The sequence below is a fragment of the Mytilus californianus genome, unplaced genomic scaffold, assembly GCF_021869535.1.
Source record: "Mytilus californianus isolate M0D057914Y unplaced genomic scaffold, xbMytCali1.0.p SCAF_17, whole genome shotgun sequence".
Taxonomy (NCBI): Eukaryota; Metazoa; Mollusca; class Bivalvia; order Mytilida; family Mytilidae; genus Mytilus; species Mytilus californianus.
The window spans coordinates 8299648-8320431 of record NW_026262659.1 but is presented as its reverse complement, the minus strand read 5'-3'; the positions used below and the strand labels follow the sequence as shown (position 1 = coordinate 8320431).

General features: G+C 31.1%; 1 protein-coding gene across 27 annotated transcripts in view; it reads left to right on the top strand.

Moving 5' to 3' along the window:
* LOC127726333 (vascular endothelial growth factor receptor 1-like) overlaps nt 1-19918 on the top strand; it is a 255073-nt gene extending 235155 nt beyond the window's left edge. For 14 of the 27 annotated variants that reach the window (XM_052233690.1, XM_052233686.1, XM_052233676.1 and 11 more), the window contains 12 exons: nt 1503-1603; nt 2321-2454; nt 3400-3529; nt 4274-4378; nt 4829-4948; nt 6818-7098; nt 7340-7462; nt 7950-8020; nt 8977-9017; nt 12950-13049; nt 14302-14407; nt 18707-19918. In XM_052233690.1, coding sequence (XP_052089650.1) covers nt 1503-1603; nt 2321-2454; nt 3400-3529; nt 4274-4378; nt 4829-4948; nt 6818-7098; nt 7340-7462; nt 7950-8020; nt 8977-9017; nt 12950-13049; nt 14302-14407; nt 18707-19306 — 1912 coding nt within the window. In that variant the 3' untranslated portion in view covers nt 19307-19918. The remainder of the gene's footprint in view (nt 1-1502; nt 1604-2320; nt 2455-3399; nt 3530-4273; nt 4379-4828; nt 4949-6817; nt 7099-7339; nt 7463-7949; nt 8021-8976; nt 9018-12949; nt 13050-14301; nt 14408-18706) is intronic. The other 13 variants (XM_052233688.1, XM_052233684.1, XM_052233664.1 and 10 more) reach the window with 11 other exon arrangements.
* Nucleotides 19919-20784: the final 866 nt, after the last annotated feature.

The window sequence follows — 20784 nt, the reverse complement described above, 5'->3', positions numbered from 1 at the left end:
ATTTACAGTATGTAAGCATATGATAAAATACGTTGTACAGAGGACAAAATCAAGAATAAGGAATACTTGCTTAACATCATATTTTCTTGTAGTTGTTTTGTAGAGGAATAAATATGTAAGTGTATGAAAATACATCTTCTACATAAACTTTCAATCATTTTTTGGTTTCTATGGAAGCACTTGTTCTATTTGAAATTTAATTGATAATTCATCTGTTATCAAGTCTGTCAATTAACCGCACATTTGCAACGTTTTACTCAGTTACATGATCTACACTTAGGTGGTTAAAATTTTTCTCAGACATAATTAACTTGGTCAAACCTTCATGCACAGAATTTTATGAAAATTACACAGAAACAGACACTATCCAAAACAAATTAGTTTTTTTTTTCTTCAATTCTAAATTTTACTGCTAAAAGGACTCAGTTTTTGGCAGTTAACACATAATAAACCTCTTAGGTTAAAGTTTTTTTTTACATCAATAACTTTGTAAAACCTTCATAGAATATTAAGAATGGCAGAAGTTTTATTTATGATTAAGAGATTATGTCTGAAGCAAAAGTTTGAAAATGTTTTTTTTTCATTTTTCTTTATTTTATAATGGCAATAACATTTGCACTCACTAATTTTCACACCCTGTGGTTTATTAATTTGGTGTTGTGATGAAAAGTTGCATGATTACTCACCATTACTAGAAGTTGTGTTTTGTATATGAAAGAAAACTGTACAGACAAAGTCCTGGTAAATTACTTAGATCAACTTAGTCAACGTGTGCATATGTTCAAAAAGTCTTATCCACCTCAATTATTTTTTATGTGTAGCAGGGTTCTCTGTGATGGCTTCCCATCACACACGGGGGGGGTCTCAACATGGGATTGTGGGTACAGTTGTGCAGCTGGGATTTAAAAAACACCCCCCATTCATATATTGAATAATTGTGAAATCCCTACCTATACATATATTTCACAGCGAAATCATAACCTATTCATATATTTATAAATAAACGCAACACAATTAATGCAAATAGATCGATGTGTTATGACATAAGTGCAAAAGGTTTGATATGTGACCTTTTTTTTTTACTATACTCTAGTCGTAAAGATTATTAATTGTGACAGTGTAATAAAATTTGATCATTAACTAAACCTGTGTCAATAAGTTTCAGCAAATGTGGAAATTTTAATGACAAAGAGTTTGGGAAATTCAGTGAAGATCGTTGCACAACAAACTGAAAAATTATGACCCATTTATATATCACAATTGGTCAATTACTACCTATTGATATATTTCCTCGGTAAAATTGCACCCCATTGATATATTTGGCGTATCAAAAAAGGGACCCATTCCAGCGGCACATATGTATTTACCTTTATATAGAAAGAGACCCCCCCCTGGGTGCCATCACATTCATTTAGTTTACTGAAAAAGTTAGTTTGTACTGTACAAATGTTGAAATCATCAATTTTCATAGACATATATTATTATTATGTTTGTTATTTCAGTTTACACATTAATGAAACTTCTAAAATTCACCGAGGTGTTTACACATGTGAAGCAACGAACCGAGGGGGCGTGGCTTACAGTAACTGGACTTTATCTGTTGGTATGTTACTATTTTAAGAGCAAAATCAAAAATAAAGAAGGATTAAGAAGTAAAATTCTACATTTGTTTACTAGAATAAATAGAAATCACCCTGTCTGTCTATCTTTATGTTAACTTTTTCAGGGGTCATTTGGTAGTAATAAGTACAATGTACCTTGATAAAAGACATGAATTTGAGAAAAATTGGTGGACAACAACAATGAAGCATTTCGCAATCATTTTTTATTTCCTGATAACATGTCACATTTATATGACTTATCATGCTCTCTTTATCAACACTATAATTTTGAATAAGAAAACAAACAAAAAGCTTGTCAATGAATTAGTTTCATTGTTAAAGGGTAAAATGTCTTTTTTTAGCATTGATCCTTCTATTTTGAAAATTCTATAGAGTTGTATAATTATTGATCATGCACACATTTTAAGTAAGAATTGATTGTGTGCTTCATGGAAAATGAGCTTCAGTCAAAGCTTTTACACCCCTTTACATCACAAAAAAAGAATTATTCATTACTTAATAAAACACACAAACATACTTTTGTTATAACATAAAGTACCATGACATAAACTTGTTTACAGTTTCAAAGGTAAAGATGAAGGTAAATTGTATCAAGAAGTTTTTACAAGCTATGTTAAGTGAGACCCTTAATATGAATATATCGTGACCACCAAGAGATATTTTTTTTTTAGAATATTGAAATGTGATTTTTTTTGTAGGTGAACTGAATAAAGGACTTCAAAAAAGACATGAAACAGAAATAATTGTGTCTGTGGTTGTCGTAGCAACAATAATGATAGTAGTCATAGTGATACTGATGTGTATACTGTACAGACGTAAAGCTGCAGCACTGGTGAGTCATGAGTTAGAATAGAGAATGACAAATACACGTAGCTTCATGATATGTGTAAGAATAGGGAATGACAAATACACATAGCTTCATGATATGTGTAAGAATAGGGAATGACAAATACACATAGCTTCATGATATATTAAATGAAATATCAATGTCCTTAAATAATAAAACTCATCATAGATACCAGGATTAAAATTTTGTCCCCCAGACTCAAAGAAATCAGATCCTTCACACAGCTCTGTTAGAATTGTTTGTCATTCCTGTAAGATCTGAGGACATCTTATAAAGGGTCATGTACAGATGACCTTTTCATGCAAATTTTTAATCTGCTTATCATTTCGAGTGACACATTGGCACTTTGATTACAATTTTTTACGGCAAATATAGATGAAGGTGTTTTTAAAATTTATTTCACCGTTATGATGATTAAACGTTTAACAACTAAAGTTTTCTTATCTAAAACATGAAGAAAAAATGAAGCTTTACTGTTTTGCTAAGATTTGAAATGTTTTCAATCGGCTCGCTGCATAAAATCAGAATCGTGTCCAGAAATTATCTAATTAGAACATTGAATTTCTGGACTATTTGGAAATAGCTTACCGTGTACCTGACAATATTTCTTATAGTCATAGATTAAAACCATCTTTTAATGTTGACCAGTACTCCTTCTTATGTGAGTTATGTAGATTGTGATAAACAATGTCCCCACTCAAACATGACTGTGTATTTATATATTTCAAAGACTTTTGTATCTCCAGTGATCATGGCATGTCCCATTAAGCCAATCGCTGAGCAGTATCAAAGTCATAAGTGAGTTGATGGATTCAAACTGTAGATATAAAACCTTTCTTTAATTCTTAGTTTAATTATATCTTGATTATATATAAACAAAAATTACATTTTCTTTAATCAAATTGCATTTAATTATTTTTGTTCATTAAGCATAAAGAATTGGAGAAAACGTTGATACATCCAAGTGGAGACTATAATCCTGATATACCTATTGATGAACAAACATCCTGTTTACCCTATGATCCAAAATGGGAGTTCCCAAAAAAGAGGCTCAGACAAGGTAAACTCACAGAATCTTTCAATTTGCCATTTCAGAATCTAATGCAGTCTGTGTATTTGCTAACATCTGGAACAATGGATATACAACCAATGGTAGAACCATATTTTTATGCCCCCACCACTAGGCTAAGGGGGCAATAAGTGTTACCCTTGACTGTCTTTCCATATGTCCTTCTGTTTGTCCTATTTTTGTTTCCGCACTCTATCTTAAGTTTTCCTTCTCCAAATTTTATGAAACTCATACATAATGCTAAGAACTGAAACTCGCAAACATAGTTCAAATTTGGACAGTGAGTCACTTACTGTTCTAGAGTTATGTCCCTTTATAACTTGGAAAACGCCAATTTTTTTCGTTTCTGCACTCTAACTTAAACAAGTAAGGCTAACAAAGAAATTACAATAAAGGGAACCAATGCATTATTCAGAGAATTTAATGATTATAGGTTCAGATGTTTAGCATAGAAACTGGTCACCACTGACCATTCCAAGAATTGCAGAAGGTATTCTTTAACATGCAGAGAGCATGGCACTCGAGTAGCATAGGGCATCAGATTGCAAGTCTGTATTCCAATAAGGTTAACTTGTAAAGAAAAAATGAAAATTTTTAATTAGTGCTTATGATAATAGTTATCTTGTATTATGAAATCAAAGTAAGAAAAACTGTTACAAACCTCTTTTTTACGTTTGGTGTTGGTTTATGAAGTACTGACCCATATTGAGGAAAGCTTTCATTGCATTATTTTAGGTATGGTATTAGGTCAGGGGGCCTTTGGTCGTGTCATTAAAGCAGAGGCTATTGGTATACAGGATTGTGAAGATGTCTCTACAGTTGCTGTAAAAATGGTTAAAGGTAAGCCATTTGAAGTGTAACACAATAATCATTTATGTGTCATTAGGAAAACATATTCCATTTGTACAGTACCATCCAAAACAAATATTCTACCTTTAAAATGTGTTTTTTAAGTCCCAAGAAAAAACTCTAAACATTGAAAAATAATTAGTTAAGTACAATTCTAAACCTCATGAAAAGAAATGTACTTTTTTACCTAGTCTTCTTTACCATAGAATAGCAAACAAACATTCAAACGTACCAACTTAAAATTATAAATGAATAAACCAAAATTAAATTCAGAATGGTACAGGAATTCTTCTATGTGAATCGAAGTCCATAGTTTGAAAAATATTAACTAAACTTCTGAATGATTTGAATAGTGAATAGTGAGTTTATAGTATAAACGAAAAAACACTTTTTGGGTTAACTCATGACTTTTGAATTTTTTGTTTCTTTTCATTTTATTAGATTGCACAGATAAAGAACAGATGATGGCTTTACTGTCAGAGCTGAAGATACTGATTCATCTCGGTCAGCATCTCAATATTGTAAATTTATTGGGTGCCGTGACCAAGGAAATCAGATATGGTAAGTGTAATATATTACATGTATCACTATTGTTTTCTTTGTGTCATTAGGTTGCTATCTCATGGAAATACCAAAATCTCCTTTTTATATGCCCGTTTACAGGACGTATTATGGTATACCTCTGTCCGTCTGTCCGTCCTTCGTCAACATGTCGGATATTAACTCAAAAACGCTTTAACCAATTTGCATAAAACTTTGGTGAATTGTTTATATCTATTGACTTGAGCTCCCTTTAGTTTTTTATAAATTTTAGATTTTATGTTTCCGAGTTATGGGGTTTTATTCATTAAAAAAAGGGGGATTTTCCAGTTTTCGGACAATAACTCAAGAATGCTTTCACCAACTTGCAAAAAATTGTGGTGAATTGTTTATATCTATTGACATGAGCTCCCTTTCGATTTTTAGAAATTTAAGATTATAGTTTCCGAGTTATGGGGTTTTATTCATTAAAAAAGGGGGATTTTCCAGTTTTCGGACAATAACTCAAGAATGCTTTCACCAACTTGCAAGAAATTGTGGTGAATTGTTTATATCCATTGACATGAATAAGCTCCCTTTCGATTTTTATATATTTTAGATTTTACGTTTCCGAGTTACGGGGTTTTATTCATAAAAAAAGGGGAAGATCTACAAATAAGTCAACAAGGGTGAAATTGCCGGATGACTCCTGATAAGAAATATAATCCTTAAATGGCAATTTTTAACTGGATTTCCAAAGGAAAATATCGGTTATTAATTTGGTGATGTACAGTGAGCAGCCAGGCGGGCGGCTGCAAAACAGTGTCTGTGCAATTACTTGAAAATGCTTTGACGAAATCTTTTCAAATTTAGATAAGTTGTTTCCTCTGACTAAATGAATGTCGAGATTAATTTTCACAATTTTTACTTTAATCATTGTTGAGTTTAAGATCTTTAAGTAGCGAAAATTGATACTTACATTGATTTTGGCCTTTCCATTTCTGAACCCTAGATTATCAAGTAAGTCAACATGTTCAAGATCTTCTATTGACTATCTTAAGCAGTTATTGCTCTTAAATGATTGATTGATTGATTGATTGATTGATTGTTTGTTTGTCTCGAGATTAATCTGAACACATGCTATCTTAGTACAAAAAGATTGGAGTCAAACACACCTTAATTGCCACAAGCAGGTTTTCCAACTTGAAACTGCAGAGTTGACAGGCAAGTGATGACTGTACAGATGAACTACTTGGACCACTTTGCCAACAAAGTGCCTTACTGTTAAATGATGATTTGCTACTAATTCTAGTGTTTTTACCGAACATCTTAAACACTATAATAGATAGACTGAAACTTTGAACAGCAAAACAGTAAAAATGATCATCAAACCAAGATCTACAAGTTAGTCAATATGATTGTAATAGTCATTGTACTCCTTACAGGAGTTGTTGCCTCTAAATGACAATTTTTACCTGTTTTTGCCTATTATCAAATATTGAAAATTTTAATGAATAGAATAAAAGCTGTCCAGCAAAAATGGTCTGTAAGACAAGGTTTTAGCCCCGACAGTTACATGTAACATAAATTTTCTTGTTGCATCTGGTTCAATTTTTTGTAAAAATGCCAGGTAAATAATATGGGCTCCTTGGAGACTCTCATTATCAATCAGACATCACCATTTAGATAAAACATTTATAGACATATACATTTTTGTATAAAAATCTTATAATTTTTTGTCTCACCTGCAGCTTTCCTAGAAACAGTGAGACATATCTAGGGATGATAGATCAAACATTAGGGTCACCATTTAAGTTTTATATGAGATTGAGGTTGTTTTAGACATAAATAAACCTGTCAAACCTTCATGGAATTTGAAATAACATGTATTCTTTATTTCTCAATTTTTAGGTGAATTAATGGTGATTGTTGAATACTGCCATTTTGGAAATCTCCGTAACTACCTCATTAAATATAAAGAGACATTTAAGGACACCATGGAAGATTACGTCGATCCCGTTGAGATGAAGAGGCGTGAGGCAGTTAGAGATTCTGCTAAAACACCCTATTATGTTAATAAAGCTCCTTTAGAGGACTCTGCTGATACAGATGGTCCACTTCTGACCACCAAAAATCTCATTTGTTGGGCTTTCCAGGTTGCTAGAGGAATGGAATACTTGGCTTCTAAAAAGGTATAGATAATGTGGAAGATCTTATCAAACATATATTGGTATTTTGGGAATTAGGATATTACATATTAGTTAACCTTGAATCAAAATTATAAGATCCAAGGAAAAAAAAAAGTTTGATAGATTTAAAGAAAATTTATCTTCAATAGGGAAAAAAAATTATTTAACAAAATTGTTATTACATTTAACCCAAAATTAGCAACAGGCAGATTAATCATTGCTTGTTTTTTTTTCTTCATTTCAGTACATTCACAGAGATTTAGCAGCTAGGAATGTTCTGTTAGCACAAGATAATGTTGTGAAGATCTGTGATTTTGGTCTGGCTAAAGACTGCTATACAAATCCTGAGTATCATAAAAAGGGAGATGTAAGTTTAAAGGGCAGATTATTAATCCCCTTGAAATATGCACTATATCTGTATTTTAATTATTCTTTGTTGGTTTGTTTCTTTTTCAGTATAAATCAATTAGTATCTGTATGTAGAGCAAAAAAGGGTTAAAAAAAACAAAATTATGGTTACGTCGTTAAGCTGCAAATTCAGTCATTTTTAATGTTTTATCATGCGTCACTCACGCATAAATGATGTTGACTGTGGAAACGATTCCTTTTATTTTCATATCGCTAAAAGAGAAATTTTGACAGCAATAATAAATCCTTTTTAAACAACATTCTGAACTTCAAGAAAAACAATCTGAATTGTATTCAAATGATGTTAAGAACCAGTTTGTGTTAAATATCAAAATTGATCCTTTATTTCTTAGAAAAATGCTCTTGTAAAATAATGTTCTGGATGTTTAAAAAAAAAAGAAGAAATCTTAAATGTGTTTATAGCAAAATTTTTGTATACATTTTAGGGTCCAGTACCAGTGAAGTGGATGGCAATAGAATCTCTAACACATCAAGTCTACACAACTAAAAGTGATGTGTAAGTAATTAATAGGCTGACTAGTTATGTATATACCATTAAAAGTGAAGTAAAAGATATATATTATATATATACCTAGAGATGTGGTTAAGGCCCCCTTATGGAGCTACATTTTTGATTAAGCATAGACTTTGTTTTGCCAGAGGCCGATTATTTTCAAAATCCTGGATCCGCACCTGAGCTTGACATTCCTTACATAAATTTTTGGCAGGAAAATATATATTTGAAATAAAAGAAGAATGTGTCTGCGGACACGAATGCCCCAGCTCAAGCTTTGCAACAAAAATAGGACGGACGGAAAGACGAACTGTCAAGGATAACACGGGGGCATAATAAGGTTAAAAAATTTGTAAAGCTAATACTGACTAGCACATTCAGTTCACATGGCTATTTAGACTGATTTTAACAAAGCTAACCCAAATAGTACATGCTAAAATTTAGCATAATTGATTTAAAAAAGGAAGAAACTTGTCGCCTCAACTCCACATTCTGGTTTTATGAATCTTATTTGAAATCTTAGGAGTTGTAAGAAATGTGTATCTGCTACAATTTTATTTTAAAAACAGTATAGACACAATTATAAATGATTGCAAACACTATTCCCCTGGGCTCACCAGTTTGTCACATGGTCCCTTTCTGGTTTGCTGATTTTAGGTCATGTGGAATGAAGCCAATGAAAATTTAGAATAAAAGAAAACATACAATCTGACATTAATTCACTAGAAAAATTGATTTGATTTGTGTATTATGTTTGCCTTTAATTGATATCTTCAAAATAATCTGCAAAATCTTGGTGTATGTGCATATTTTTAGTACAATAATTATGATATACCTTTGATACTAAAGCAATCTAATTTGATTTTTTACGAATAAATTTATATTTTTATCTTAGCTTCAGAGCAGCATGTCATACTCACATTACTTGAAAATATAATTTAATTTGAATTTTCTTTCAGATGGTCATATGGTGTGTTTATATGGGAATTATTTTCTTTAGGTAAGTCTTGGTCACATGTTAATCACATGGTAATTGTTCAATGTTTCTTTTCCATGTATGAGAGTTGTCTTCCCTTTACATTATTAAAATACACAACTTTTATAAAGAGAAGTATTATCTGTAAAATGTAAATTAGTGATCAGTTTTTGGAAACTGAAAAGGGCAGATATAAAAGATTAAATGAGAAAATAGGACTTGCCAATATTGTGGTTTAAAAGAATTATTAGATCAATCCCACTTCTTTTTCACCTGTTTCAGATTTAAAACTCTACATCTAAAATTTGAAAAAAAAAATGTTTATAATCAGATCCCAGATCTAAATAATTTAGACATAAAAGATAAATTATTAAAAATATTATCTATCCCTGAAGTTATGCAGTCTGTCCTCTAGTTATTAAAAAGTCTAAAGTACTGTGGAAAAAGGACTTGTTAAATGTATAGTTCACATCCTGTCTATGTACATGCATTACAAATTTGTTTATTTTATTCTAATTGTATTGCATTGTTGTTTGTTAACCATTGTATGCAATCAAGCCCTCAAGGTATATGCAATATACGTTTAAAATAAATGAATAAAGGTTATTTTGAAGGAATGTATATATTGATGTGTCAACTTAGCCTACTCTGACTCAAACTGATTTATATCAAAAGGAATTTATGTTAAGTTTGTGAGTCAAGGTTGAGCTGTCTCATCAATAAACTTTGTAACAATAACCTATATAACTTATACTTCTAATAAAATGCACAAAAAAATTCAGAGATCAAATATTTCAAGGACACTTGCAGCCTGTGTAGGAACATGTGATGTGATGAAACAGATTCATACATGTATATATATATATATACTATATATGCCCTTGAATTTTTACTAGATAACATTTTTGTTCGCTTTGGAGATTCCGTATATCGTCAGGTTATTGGAATTCCAATGGGGACTAACTGTGCACCACTTATTGCGGACCCTTTTTTTGTATTGCTATGAGTTACAATTTATGACAAAAATCAGCAAAAACCCATCGAAACAACATCTGATACACAAATTTAATAATACTTTTAGATATTTGGATGATATTTTGGCTCTCAATAATGACGACTTCAGTATGTATACTAAAGAAATTTATCCTGTTGAACTTACTTTAAATAAAGCTAATACTAACAATGACCACTGCCCTTTCCTCGATCTTGATATCTATATCATTAACGGAAAGCTTAATACTAAAATATATGATAAAAGAGATGATTTTTCATTTCCTATCGTTAATTATCCATTTTTAGATGATGACGTTCCCTTGTCACCATCTTACGGTGTTTATATATCTCAACTTGTACGATTCGCTCGTGTATGTAACAATGTTTTAAATTTTAACGAGAGAAATTTATGTATTACTGAAAAATTATTACACCAGGGTTTTCGATATCACAAACTAGTCAAAACATTTACTAAATTTTATCATCGGTATAAGGACATCATTCGTAAATATAGCTCAACATGCAGACTTCTTATACGTTCAGGTATTTCACATCCAATTTTTTATGGAAATATTCTTTATAAAGCACAAAAATGTCAGTATTCACCTCTGAAGCTAACAAAACCTTTAAATAGACTTATTAAGAAGGGATATAGTTACGATACTGTTGTCAGGTCATTAAAGATTGCATATTTTGGCGTTAATATTGATTCACTTATAGGGTCTTTGCATCGGCACTAAACACATTTATTTAAAAACCAGTTGTTGGCATGACACGGGTTATGTTCTTCTCATATATGTTATGATGGTATGATACTAAACCCCTAACGGGAAGGATTGTGCCTGATATTCATATGATGAAGACATAATCTTTCAATCAGTTTAATTGAAGTCTGGAGCTGGCATGTCAGTTAACTGCTAGAAGTCTGTTGTTATTTATGTATTATTGTCATTTTGTTTATTTTCTTTGGTTACATCTTCTGACATCAGACTCGGACTTCTCTTGAACTGAATTTTAATGTGCGTATTGTTATGCGTTTACTTTTCTACAATGGCTAGAGGTATAGGGGAGGGTTGAGATCTCATAAACATGTTTAACCCCGCCGTATTTTTGCGCCTGTCCCAAGTCAGGAGCCTCTAGCCTTTGTCAGTCTTGTATTATTTTTAATTTTAGTTTCTTGTGTACAATTTGGAGTTTAGTATGGCGTTCATTATCACTGAACTAGTATATATATTTGTTTAGGGGCCAGCTGAAGGACGCCTCCGGGTGCGGGAATTTCTCGCTGCATTGAAGACCTGTTGGTGACCTTCTGCTGTTGTCTGTTCTATGGTCGGGTTGTTGTCTCTTTGACACATTCCCCATTTCCATTCTCAATTTTATCAATTTTTGGGTTTCCTCGACACTCACCAATGAAATTAGATTTAACATATAATTTGGAATTGTTAACAGGTATTGTCACAGAACTTCATGAAAAAGTTGATTCACAAAGATTTTTATGCCCCCTCCGTGGTATTGGAGGGGGGGGGGGCATTAAATTTTACCATTGTCTGTCTGAACATCTGTCTGTCCGTACATCTGTCCATCCCAAAATTAGTTTCTGATCTCTAACTTAAGTTTGCCTCTACCAAATGTTATAAAACTTATACACAATGCTTATTACCACTAAACACAGATCAAGTTTGAATTTGGGTGCCATCAATTTCACCGTTCTCGACTTATGTCCCTTTGTAAAGGAAAAAATTGCTAAATTTGTCATTTCTGCAATCTAACTTTTGTTTGCCTCAATCAAATATTTTAAACTTATACATAGAAATAAGAAGATGTGGTATGAGAGCCAATGAGACAGCTATCCATCTAAGTCACAATGTGTAAAAAGTAAACAACTATAGGTCAAGTACGGTCTTCAACACACCGAACAGCAAGCTATAAAGGGCCCCAAAAATAACTAGTGTAAAACCATTAAAACAGGAAAAGCAACAGTCTAATCTATATAAGAACCAAGAAACGAGAAACACGATGCTTATTACTATCAAACACAGATCAAGTTTGAATTTTGGTGGCGTCACTTTTGCTGTTCTTGGGTTATGTCCTTTTGTAAATTGAAAAATTGCATAATTTGCAGTATATTTTCAAGCGAGGGTATCTGTGTCTCATGGACACATTCTTCATTTATTTAACAAGTATTTTATGCTATAGGAACACAAATTCTTTAATGTATAGAAAACTTTCATTGTTATTTGTCATTTTATTCCTCATCACATCTTCAATCTTTAAGTGAAAAACTATAGAGTCTAAAACACAGATTCAATATATCAAAAGAGATACTGGAAATTGATAATTTGATGATTGATGATTAAAAATTCAATTGTATTTAATATTCCCAACTACTACTCCTGGTACCCTTAATCTATTGATTGCAGTCCAATATGTAAAATGTGAAAAGTATGATATCCTCCTGCAAACACTATCCCTAATCTCCAAACAAACCAAATTTAATTATATACTGTGGATTCATTATTATTCGTTGGATACCAATTTTCGTGGATTTCGTGGTTATATGTTAACCACGAAATTAAAAGTTCAAAGAATGGCAAATTTACTATAGGCTTGTATGCAGACATTGTCAAAAACCACGAAATTAAATATCCACGAACATGTAAGTTTTCCTTAATCCACGAAAATTGGTACCCACGAAAATAAATGAATCCACAGTATATACTCATCCATTACCTCAAAAATGTCATGATTCAACTGTTTTATGTTGATAAATTCGCCTTTGTCGAATCTAAAGCATTCTGGGTATTATTATCAAAAGTGGACAAGTAAATATGATAATTTATTAAAATCATCATAGAGATTCTTTTTTCATGTAGGGTATATGTATGTATAAAACTACCCATAGACCTTCAGATTCTGATCTGACAAATTGTATTAGTTATAGTATATGATTGATTATTTGATAGGCGGTACACCTTACCCGGGCATTGAAATCAACGAAAAGTTTATCAACCTGCTGAAGGATGGATACTTTATGGAGAAACCAGAACATTCATCAGATGAAATGTAAGTTATTGTTAGTCTGTTTGTAATATTCTCTTTTTTTACCATCACTCAATAAGTTACCCAAATTGACAATTTACTAAAAGAAAGCATTGTTTTGTACCTCAAATTTAAAAAAATTATCAGATTCTTCAATCATTTCAAAATTATGTTAGTTTTAATAATAAATCAATAAGATGTTTTAATCTGGTAAATCAGGTACAGAAATGTCAGATGAGATGTCACTTTGACATTATAAAAAAATGATATTGATATATTTGACTAAAAAGAGCCATGTTACAAAGTTATCAAACAAAGCTGTCCCTAGATGGATTTGACTATTCTTTTTAGGTCCTCTTTGGTCATAAGCTCCTCATGTTTTCAATTAATTTAACATTCTTGGCTTTCTGATGAAGGTAAATCAAGAAAAGTATTTCAGATGCACCAGAATTATAGAATGTCATTTTAGGCCATACTCAAAAATATTTTTTACCTACATTAACATCATTGTATAAGACATCTTGTTGCAAATTATCTTTTTGCTCAAATTTGAATATAGATAAAAGCTAAGAATTATTCTAATTTGCAGTTTTTTGTTGAAAGCAATTATTTTGAAGCACCAATGCAAATGTGCAGGCCAAAATACAAATTATAAACTTTGATATCTGACAGACTGACAGACTATGAATGGCTCATGAACAGCTGAAGGATGCTATTTAATAGACAAATCATACTTGTTGCAAATTCAAGGGACAAAAACTTGGCTCAGTCATACCTTATCTTATACCAGTTATATGCATGTTCCTTCTGTTAACAACTGTGTTTAGCTCACTTTTCCTGAAAGGCCAAGAGGGGTTTTGCCATCACTCAGAGTCCATTGTTTGTAACCATTTTGAAATACTTTGCCAAAATTTTGACCAAAATTGACAGGAATGATGTATGGAAGGTCTTGTATGAGTGAACTTCATCTTGTTCCATTCAGATGAAAAAGTTGGTCATAAGAAGCAATCTTGATTCCTTTTTGGACCATTTTGAAAATTCTTCTCTACAACTACAAGGGGAATTGTTTTGAAACTGAGCAGGATTGATACTTTGGCAGGCATGGTGAATAGACGAACCTTTACAAACTCCTAAGTTGGTTCTAATCAGTTTAAGACATGGTTGTTAGAGACTCATTGTAATTGTGTCTTTTATCTATAATCATGATAATATTTGATTTGTTGACATTGTTTAATACTTTTTGTTCAATTTAAGTCTCCATTATTTTGTTATGCAGGTATAAAGTGATGAAAGCAACATGGCGAACTGAACCAGATGAAAGACCGACTTTTACACAGTTAGCCTGTCTTATGGGAGATTTCTTAGAGGCCAATGTTAAGCAGGTATACTTCATAACATCACACATTCTTTAAATTATGTTTTAGATTTTACAGACATAAAGTGTGATAATTTTGTTTATTTTTAGCTCACCTGACCTGAAAGGTCAAGTGAGCTTTTCTCATCACTTTGCGTCCGTCGTCCGTCGTCCTGCGTCCGTCGTCCGTCGTCCGTAAACTTTTACAAAAATCTTCTCCTCTGAAACTACTGGGCCAAATGCACCCAAACTTAAACACAATCATCATTCAAGTATCTAGTTTAAAAAGTGTGTCCGATGACCCCGCCAACCTACCAAGATGGTCGCCATTGCTAAAAATAGAACATAGGGGTAAAATGCAGTTTTTGGCTTATAACTCAAAAACCAAAGCATTAAGAGCAAATCTGACATGGGGTAAAATTGTTCATCAGGTCAAGATCTATCTGCCCTGAAATTTTCAGATGAATCGGACAACCCGTTGTTGGGTTGCTGCCCCTGAATTGGTAATTTTAAGGTAATTTTGCTGTTTTTGGTTATTATCTTGAATATTATTATAGATAGAGATAAACTGTAAAAAAACAATAAATGTCGGCAAAGTAAGATCTACAAATAAGTCAACATGACCGAAATTGTCAGTTGACCCCTTTAGGAGTTATTGCCCTTTATAGTCAATTTTTAACCATTTTTTCGTAAATCTTAGTAATCTTTTACAAAAATCTTCTCCTCTGAAACTACTGGGCCAAGTTAATTATAGATAGAGATAATTGTAAGCAGGAAAAATGTTCAGTAAATTAAGATGTACAAACACATCACCATCACCAAAACACAATTTTGTCATGAATCCATCTGCGTCCTTTGTTTAATATTCACATAGACCAAGGTGAGCGACACAGGCTCTTTAGAGCCTCTAGTTTTTTAAATGTGCTTTTTATATTTGTTATCATTAAGTTTCAATCTGATTAGAATACAGACCCTGTATATATGCTTTGCTTACAAAGGAACTGACAACATTCCATTCTACTTTCTGTTCAAGCAATTATTCCATCAGCCAATGAAATTTCAATCTTTGAATTTTTGAAGGTGTGTATTAATCGGACAAAACCAGAAAGTAGAAGGAAGCATTGTCTGATCCTTTGAAAAAAAGTGTTGACACAAGATCTGTATTTTAATAAGGTTACATTAAGTTGGTGTCTGCTAAGTAATTAGCTATTTCTTTATTTGTTGTAAAATAATTTATTCAGTCATTATTTTTTTTTTTTTATTAATTGTTATTGTTAATGATTTTTATTTTCAAGGTTTTTTTTATTATAAATGAAGAAGAAATTATATTTTAAAAGTTAATGATTTTTTAGGTTATTTCATTAAATTACTAAGTTTCTGCAGCTTAAAAAATGTGACTCACGATTCAGTGAAAAAAAATGCTTCAAGAAAATAACTCCTACATTCTCAACCAAGTGAACTTATCAAATATGTTGAAAAAAATGTCAGACATGTTTTTATTTTATTTAATATATTGGCTAAATGATTATGAGATGTTTCTAGACTGAGGATGATCATATAAATTGATGAAAATAGTAGGGAATTAAATGTAAAACAATGCACAGGTATGAGAATATAGGAATATTTTTGTAACATGTAGTCTATTTGGTAAAGCAAATAAAAACTAAATTATTTCTTTTCATAACAGAGGGGTTCGGTGAGTTCAGAGAATACATTGGTAGATGGTCTATATAAGATTTATTATACTGCATATATAGGCTGTAATATAAAATCTTTTATTTTCTATGAAGTGCTTATGTAATAGCATTAGAATGGTATTTTTGTAATTATTGTTGAAACACTGAAATGTTTAGAAATTTTCAATCTTTTTATAAAAAAGAGAAAACACAAGATTTTATATCTGCCTTACATGTTATCATAGTCAATTATGTTTTGATTCTTCATATTTCTTTCTTTCATTTCATTATCACGCCATATATTATTTTATTTATCATTCTCAGTATTTATAATCATTATACCATCCTTGTCTTCATTTCATTCTTATAATGTTTCCTGTTTTTGTAAATATAAAACTCTTTCTCTAATTCTTACCCGATTTATCCGTTTCCTGACCTGTTGATTATTTTTATTTAATCACCGTGTGGTTCCTTTAATCTCAGTTCATTATTGGTCAAAACTCGATTGAATTTCCTATTATGACGTCACGAAAAAAGGGTGACCATACTGATGACGTCACAAAGAAGGAACACATCTTTTTGCAGATCATTCGAAAAAGAAAGATTAAGAAGGGTTAAGAGTGTCTGTATATATTGTCTTTAAAAATCATGAGAGAAACAGATTCCACCACCAAATCTCGTACAATATGATATTTATCCACTCTCTACAGTTAAATTTTAAATATTTAAAAAGCTCTGCAAACCTCGTAAATGTCTCGAGTGGATAAATATCCTATCACATTTGATGCAGTGGTAGAATCTATATATTTATTTACCAGAGTCAGGGGTGTATTTTGATGTCTGAATGAATGATAAATACTCCTTTATAAAATTCTTTTAGACTATAACATTGTTATTGCTGTATGTTCAGGCAGGATTATCATTTTGTGAACAAAGCCTCTAGTCTCCAAAAGAAATTTGAAGTAGGAAAAGGAAAACTTGACTTAGTAATTCAAAACAAAACAAAAGATCAGTGGAGTTTGAATTCCCACCACCAATAGATAGATAATTCTGATATCATTGAAAAAATATGTCAGGGTCATGATTACTTCACACTATATCATCCTCAGTGCCTCTTCTCAAATATTTCATTTGACATCATAATTAATTTCTTTTTTTTTAGCTGATTAAGTGTAGGGTTATTTTAAGTTGTACATTTTATGCTTCTGTTTCTACATATGCAGTATAATAAAGTCAACAATTATTCTTTTATTATGCCTAATTAAGCTTATAAGGTATTTAATACGATAATTATTTATTAGCATATAAAGTATTAAATATGATTATTATCAATTAGTCATTCGGTAGAGTGTGTGCTTATTTTGCTTACATGCTTTTGTGGCTAAATACTTTAATTTAATGCTTAATATTTCGCATAAGCTTGTCAATTTAAACTTGGGATATCAAAATGGTGATTTACCAAATTTTAGCAAAACATATGATAATTTCATAAACATTACGGCTAAATAAGAAAGAGAGCACACACATCACCCTAAACTATTTGTTGGCAGCAATGAGATAAACACTTTGGCCCTAGATTGTACCTTTTTCTTTATGCTAACTGATAAAAGGAGGCAGACCAACATTGACCAAAATCAATAATCTTTATGATAATAACTGCAGACTGATGAATGGCTCAGCTCACAGAAGAATAATGAGCCCAATAAGGGGAAAATATGAATCCAACACACATAAATAAAAGTTTGCTTAGATTCCTTTAGTTACATGTATATATTTTAATCAAATGCATTTAAGAAAATCATAGATAGAATAGCCTCATTCAATCTTAAGTGATAAATGATCATTTCTTTTTCATTTTAAATTTTTTCCTTAAGTCTGCAACCGTACTAGATATTTGTATGGTATTGAGTGACTAGTAGAAAAATATAATTGTGTAACTATAAATGACAATTTGAGACACAAACTGAGACAACTGTGATGGTATTCACATGCATAAAATGAAATTAGATTTGTATAAGACAAAAAAGAAATAAATAGGAAGGATTCAAATGACAAGATATATCATTGTAAAAATCAAATACATATTTATGTGAGCAGCATTGTTCATCTAGACAAATACTGTTGTAAATTATTTAGTTTGTTACATTTTATATGTTTTTATCCAAAAAACCATTCGGAAATTGACCAAATATATGATATAATACAGAATGAATGTTTACATCTTCAGAAAACCATATTCTAAATACTTCTTCAACTTTGGAAAAACTACATTTCTCTTTGTTTCAAGTTGAAGGGAGCAGGGAAGATTTTAATTATTATCCTAATTTTTATTATTCTTCTTTTGATTTATTATTTATTTAAATAGTTTTTAATTTCTTTACTGTTAGTACTTATATATTTAACATTATCTAATGAGCATCTTTCTCATATTCAATCTGTATTAAATTGATGTATAATAAAATTGTCAGTTGAATTAAAGGAAAATAAATCATTAATTTTCGAAATTGGTTTTCTCTCATGTCTTTCTAGACCTCTCTCTCCTCTATACATCTCTCTGTTTATTTTTGTATTTACAGATATTGATTTTAATCACCTAAGGTACATTTGAAAAAAAATATGAAGTTAAATCCTGTCTGAATTTATATTTTCAGTATTACTTGGATTTAAATTCATCAAATTACTTTAAAATGCTTGATTCAGACAAGGCAGAAGAAAATTCAGGCAAAGGAGCGTGTGGATATGATGGCTATCTGAAAATGAATGGTGAAACCTCAGACTATACAAAAATGGAGCAAGCTCCACCGCCTCCGACTGATCAGATTAAGTTTGTTGTAGAAGATGATGAAACTGACAGAAGTCGATACCTCAACCAAAAACAATGGCGTAAGGAGAAATCTAGTGATGTTGAACTTGAACCATTGACAGGAAAAGATGATAGTGACAATGTTATATTACGTAAAGCAAATAAGCGTGAACAATCCCCACAAAATATCAATACTTCAGCAGACGTTCATAGAAACGATGACACAGATAGTGGACATTCTAGTACATGTGTACCAGGAACCTCACCCCCTGATACAGGAGAGGATGGATATTTGATACCCAAGTCAGGACCAGATGGTGGGTTTGTCAAAAAAAACGGGAACAAAAAGAACAAATCAAACAATTTCTCTACAGACTATCGCCATACTGAAGATCAACCACCACCAACATATTCCACAGTTGTAGAAGATAGTGAAACTCTTGTGTAGTAAAGGGAGATAATTTGTGTAAACAATAGGAGATAAATCAGGGTCTGTTAATTAAACATAGTTAATAAGTCAGTAATGCCATTAACCAAGTTATTGTGAATTAAGTTGTGTTAATAAATATATGACCCAAATTCATAACTTTATAAATCTAAATAGTATTAGCATCATACAGATGTAAATTGACATTAATAAAGAATTAGTTTAAATCATAAAAATCATCCAAAGACAAGTTACTGTAAATTCAGAAATTATTGCATTCATTTATTATTGTGATTTTTGAAGAAAGGACATAAGTGCGACATTTGTTATTGCGATTTCAGGAAATCTGTGTACATATATATGTATCAGAGATCAGAATGCAATTTCTTTTTATTACGATTATCACCAGTGGCATTATTCGCAATAATAAAAATTTCTGAATTTACAGTTAATTTAGAGCAAATTTGTGCAATAAGCTATTTGACATTTGTATATATATATTTCATGATACTGAATATGTTACTAAGTGCAAGGAAAAGTTACTTTAACTATATTTGGATTGAGTGTATTATTTATTGAAACATACTTTGATACTATTATTTTAGATTTGTTGCAGTAAAACATTAGATTATCTCTTAGTTTTGTATAACAGGAATCAAGTTAGTATTAATGGGTCGAAGGGTCATATACAGTGTATGTTAATTGATTGAATTCTTATAAAAATTATTAAAGATGTGCCATAAAAAATATTTGAGGACCATTTGATATGATAAAGTTAATGTGTTCATTTTTAGTGTATAAGTAGGTAAAATGTATTTTGGATTTGTGTAACCATTCAAGTTGTACAATATACATGGTGGTGACCCTTAGTACAGGAGGAAGAGAAATACAAAATGCTTCAAAAGTAGAATTGTTAGTTTAAAAAAATGTTTGTACTAATTTGACATCTCCTTTTATGTCTGTTACCATGTTTTTTTTAATTCTTTGTTAAATGTTGATACAAAATGCTCAACACTATTAGCCACTGATTTTTGTTTAAAATAATACAAATGCTGACCACCTTTGCTATAATTGTCTTTAAATCTAAAACCTAATCTATTTACTTTACATAATGTAAGTAGAAAAGTAGATTGCTGTATGGGATAAGTCATACAGACAGCAGCCCATCAGTACACATTATATGATGTGAGACAAGAAGAGAACTGAAGTGACATTATTGGATTAATTTACTATCATTTTTAATTCAAATTAACCAGATTCATTGATGAATTATTATTTTCATTTCCAAACATAAAGACTTTTGTCCAACCTTGCCATATGTTATATGTACAAGGCATTATTCATAAAAAGTGGTTGTACAAACATATTGATATATATATATATATTTATCGCTTTTTTACAAAATTTCCCTTTGATCTTGCTGACTGATAATTCCCTTTCTCAGTGGAGTCGAGTGATATGAAAATTATCGCTAGAAACTAAGGGGACACGTGGCGTTG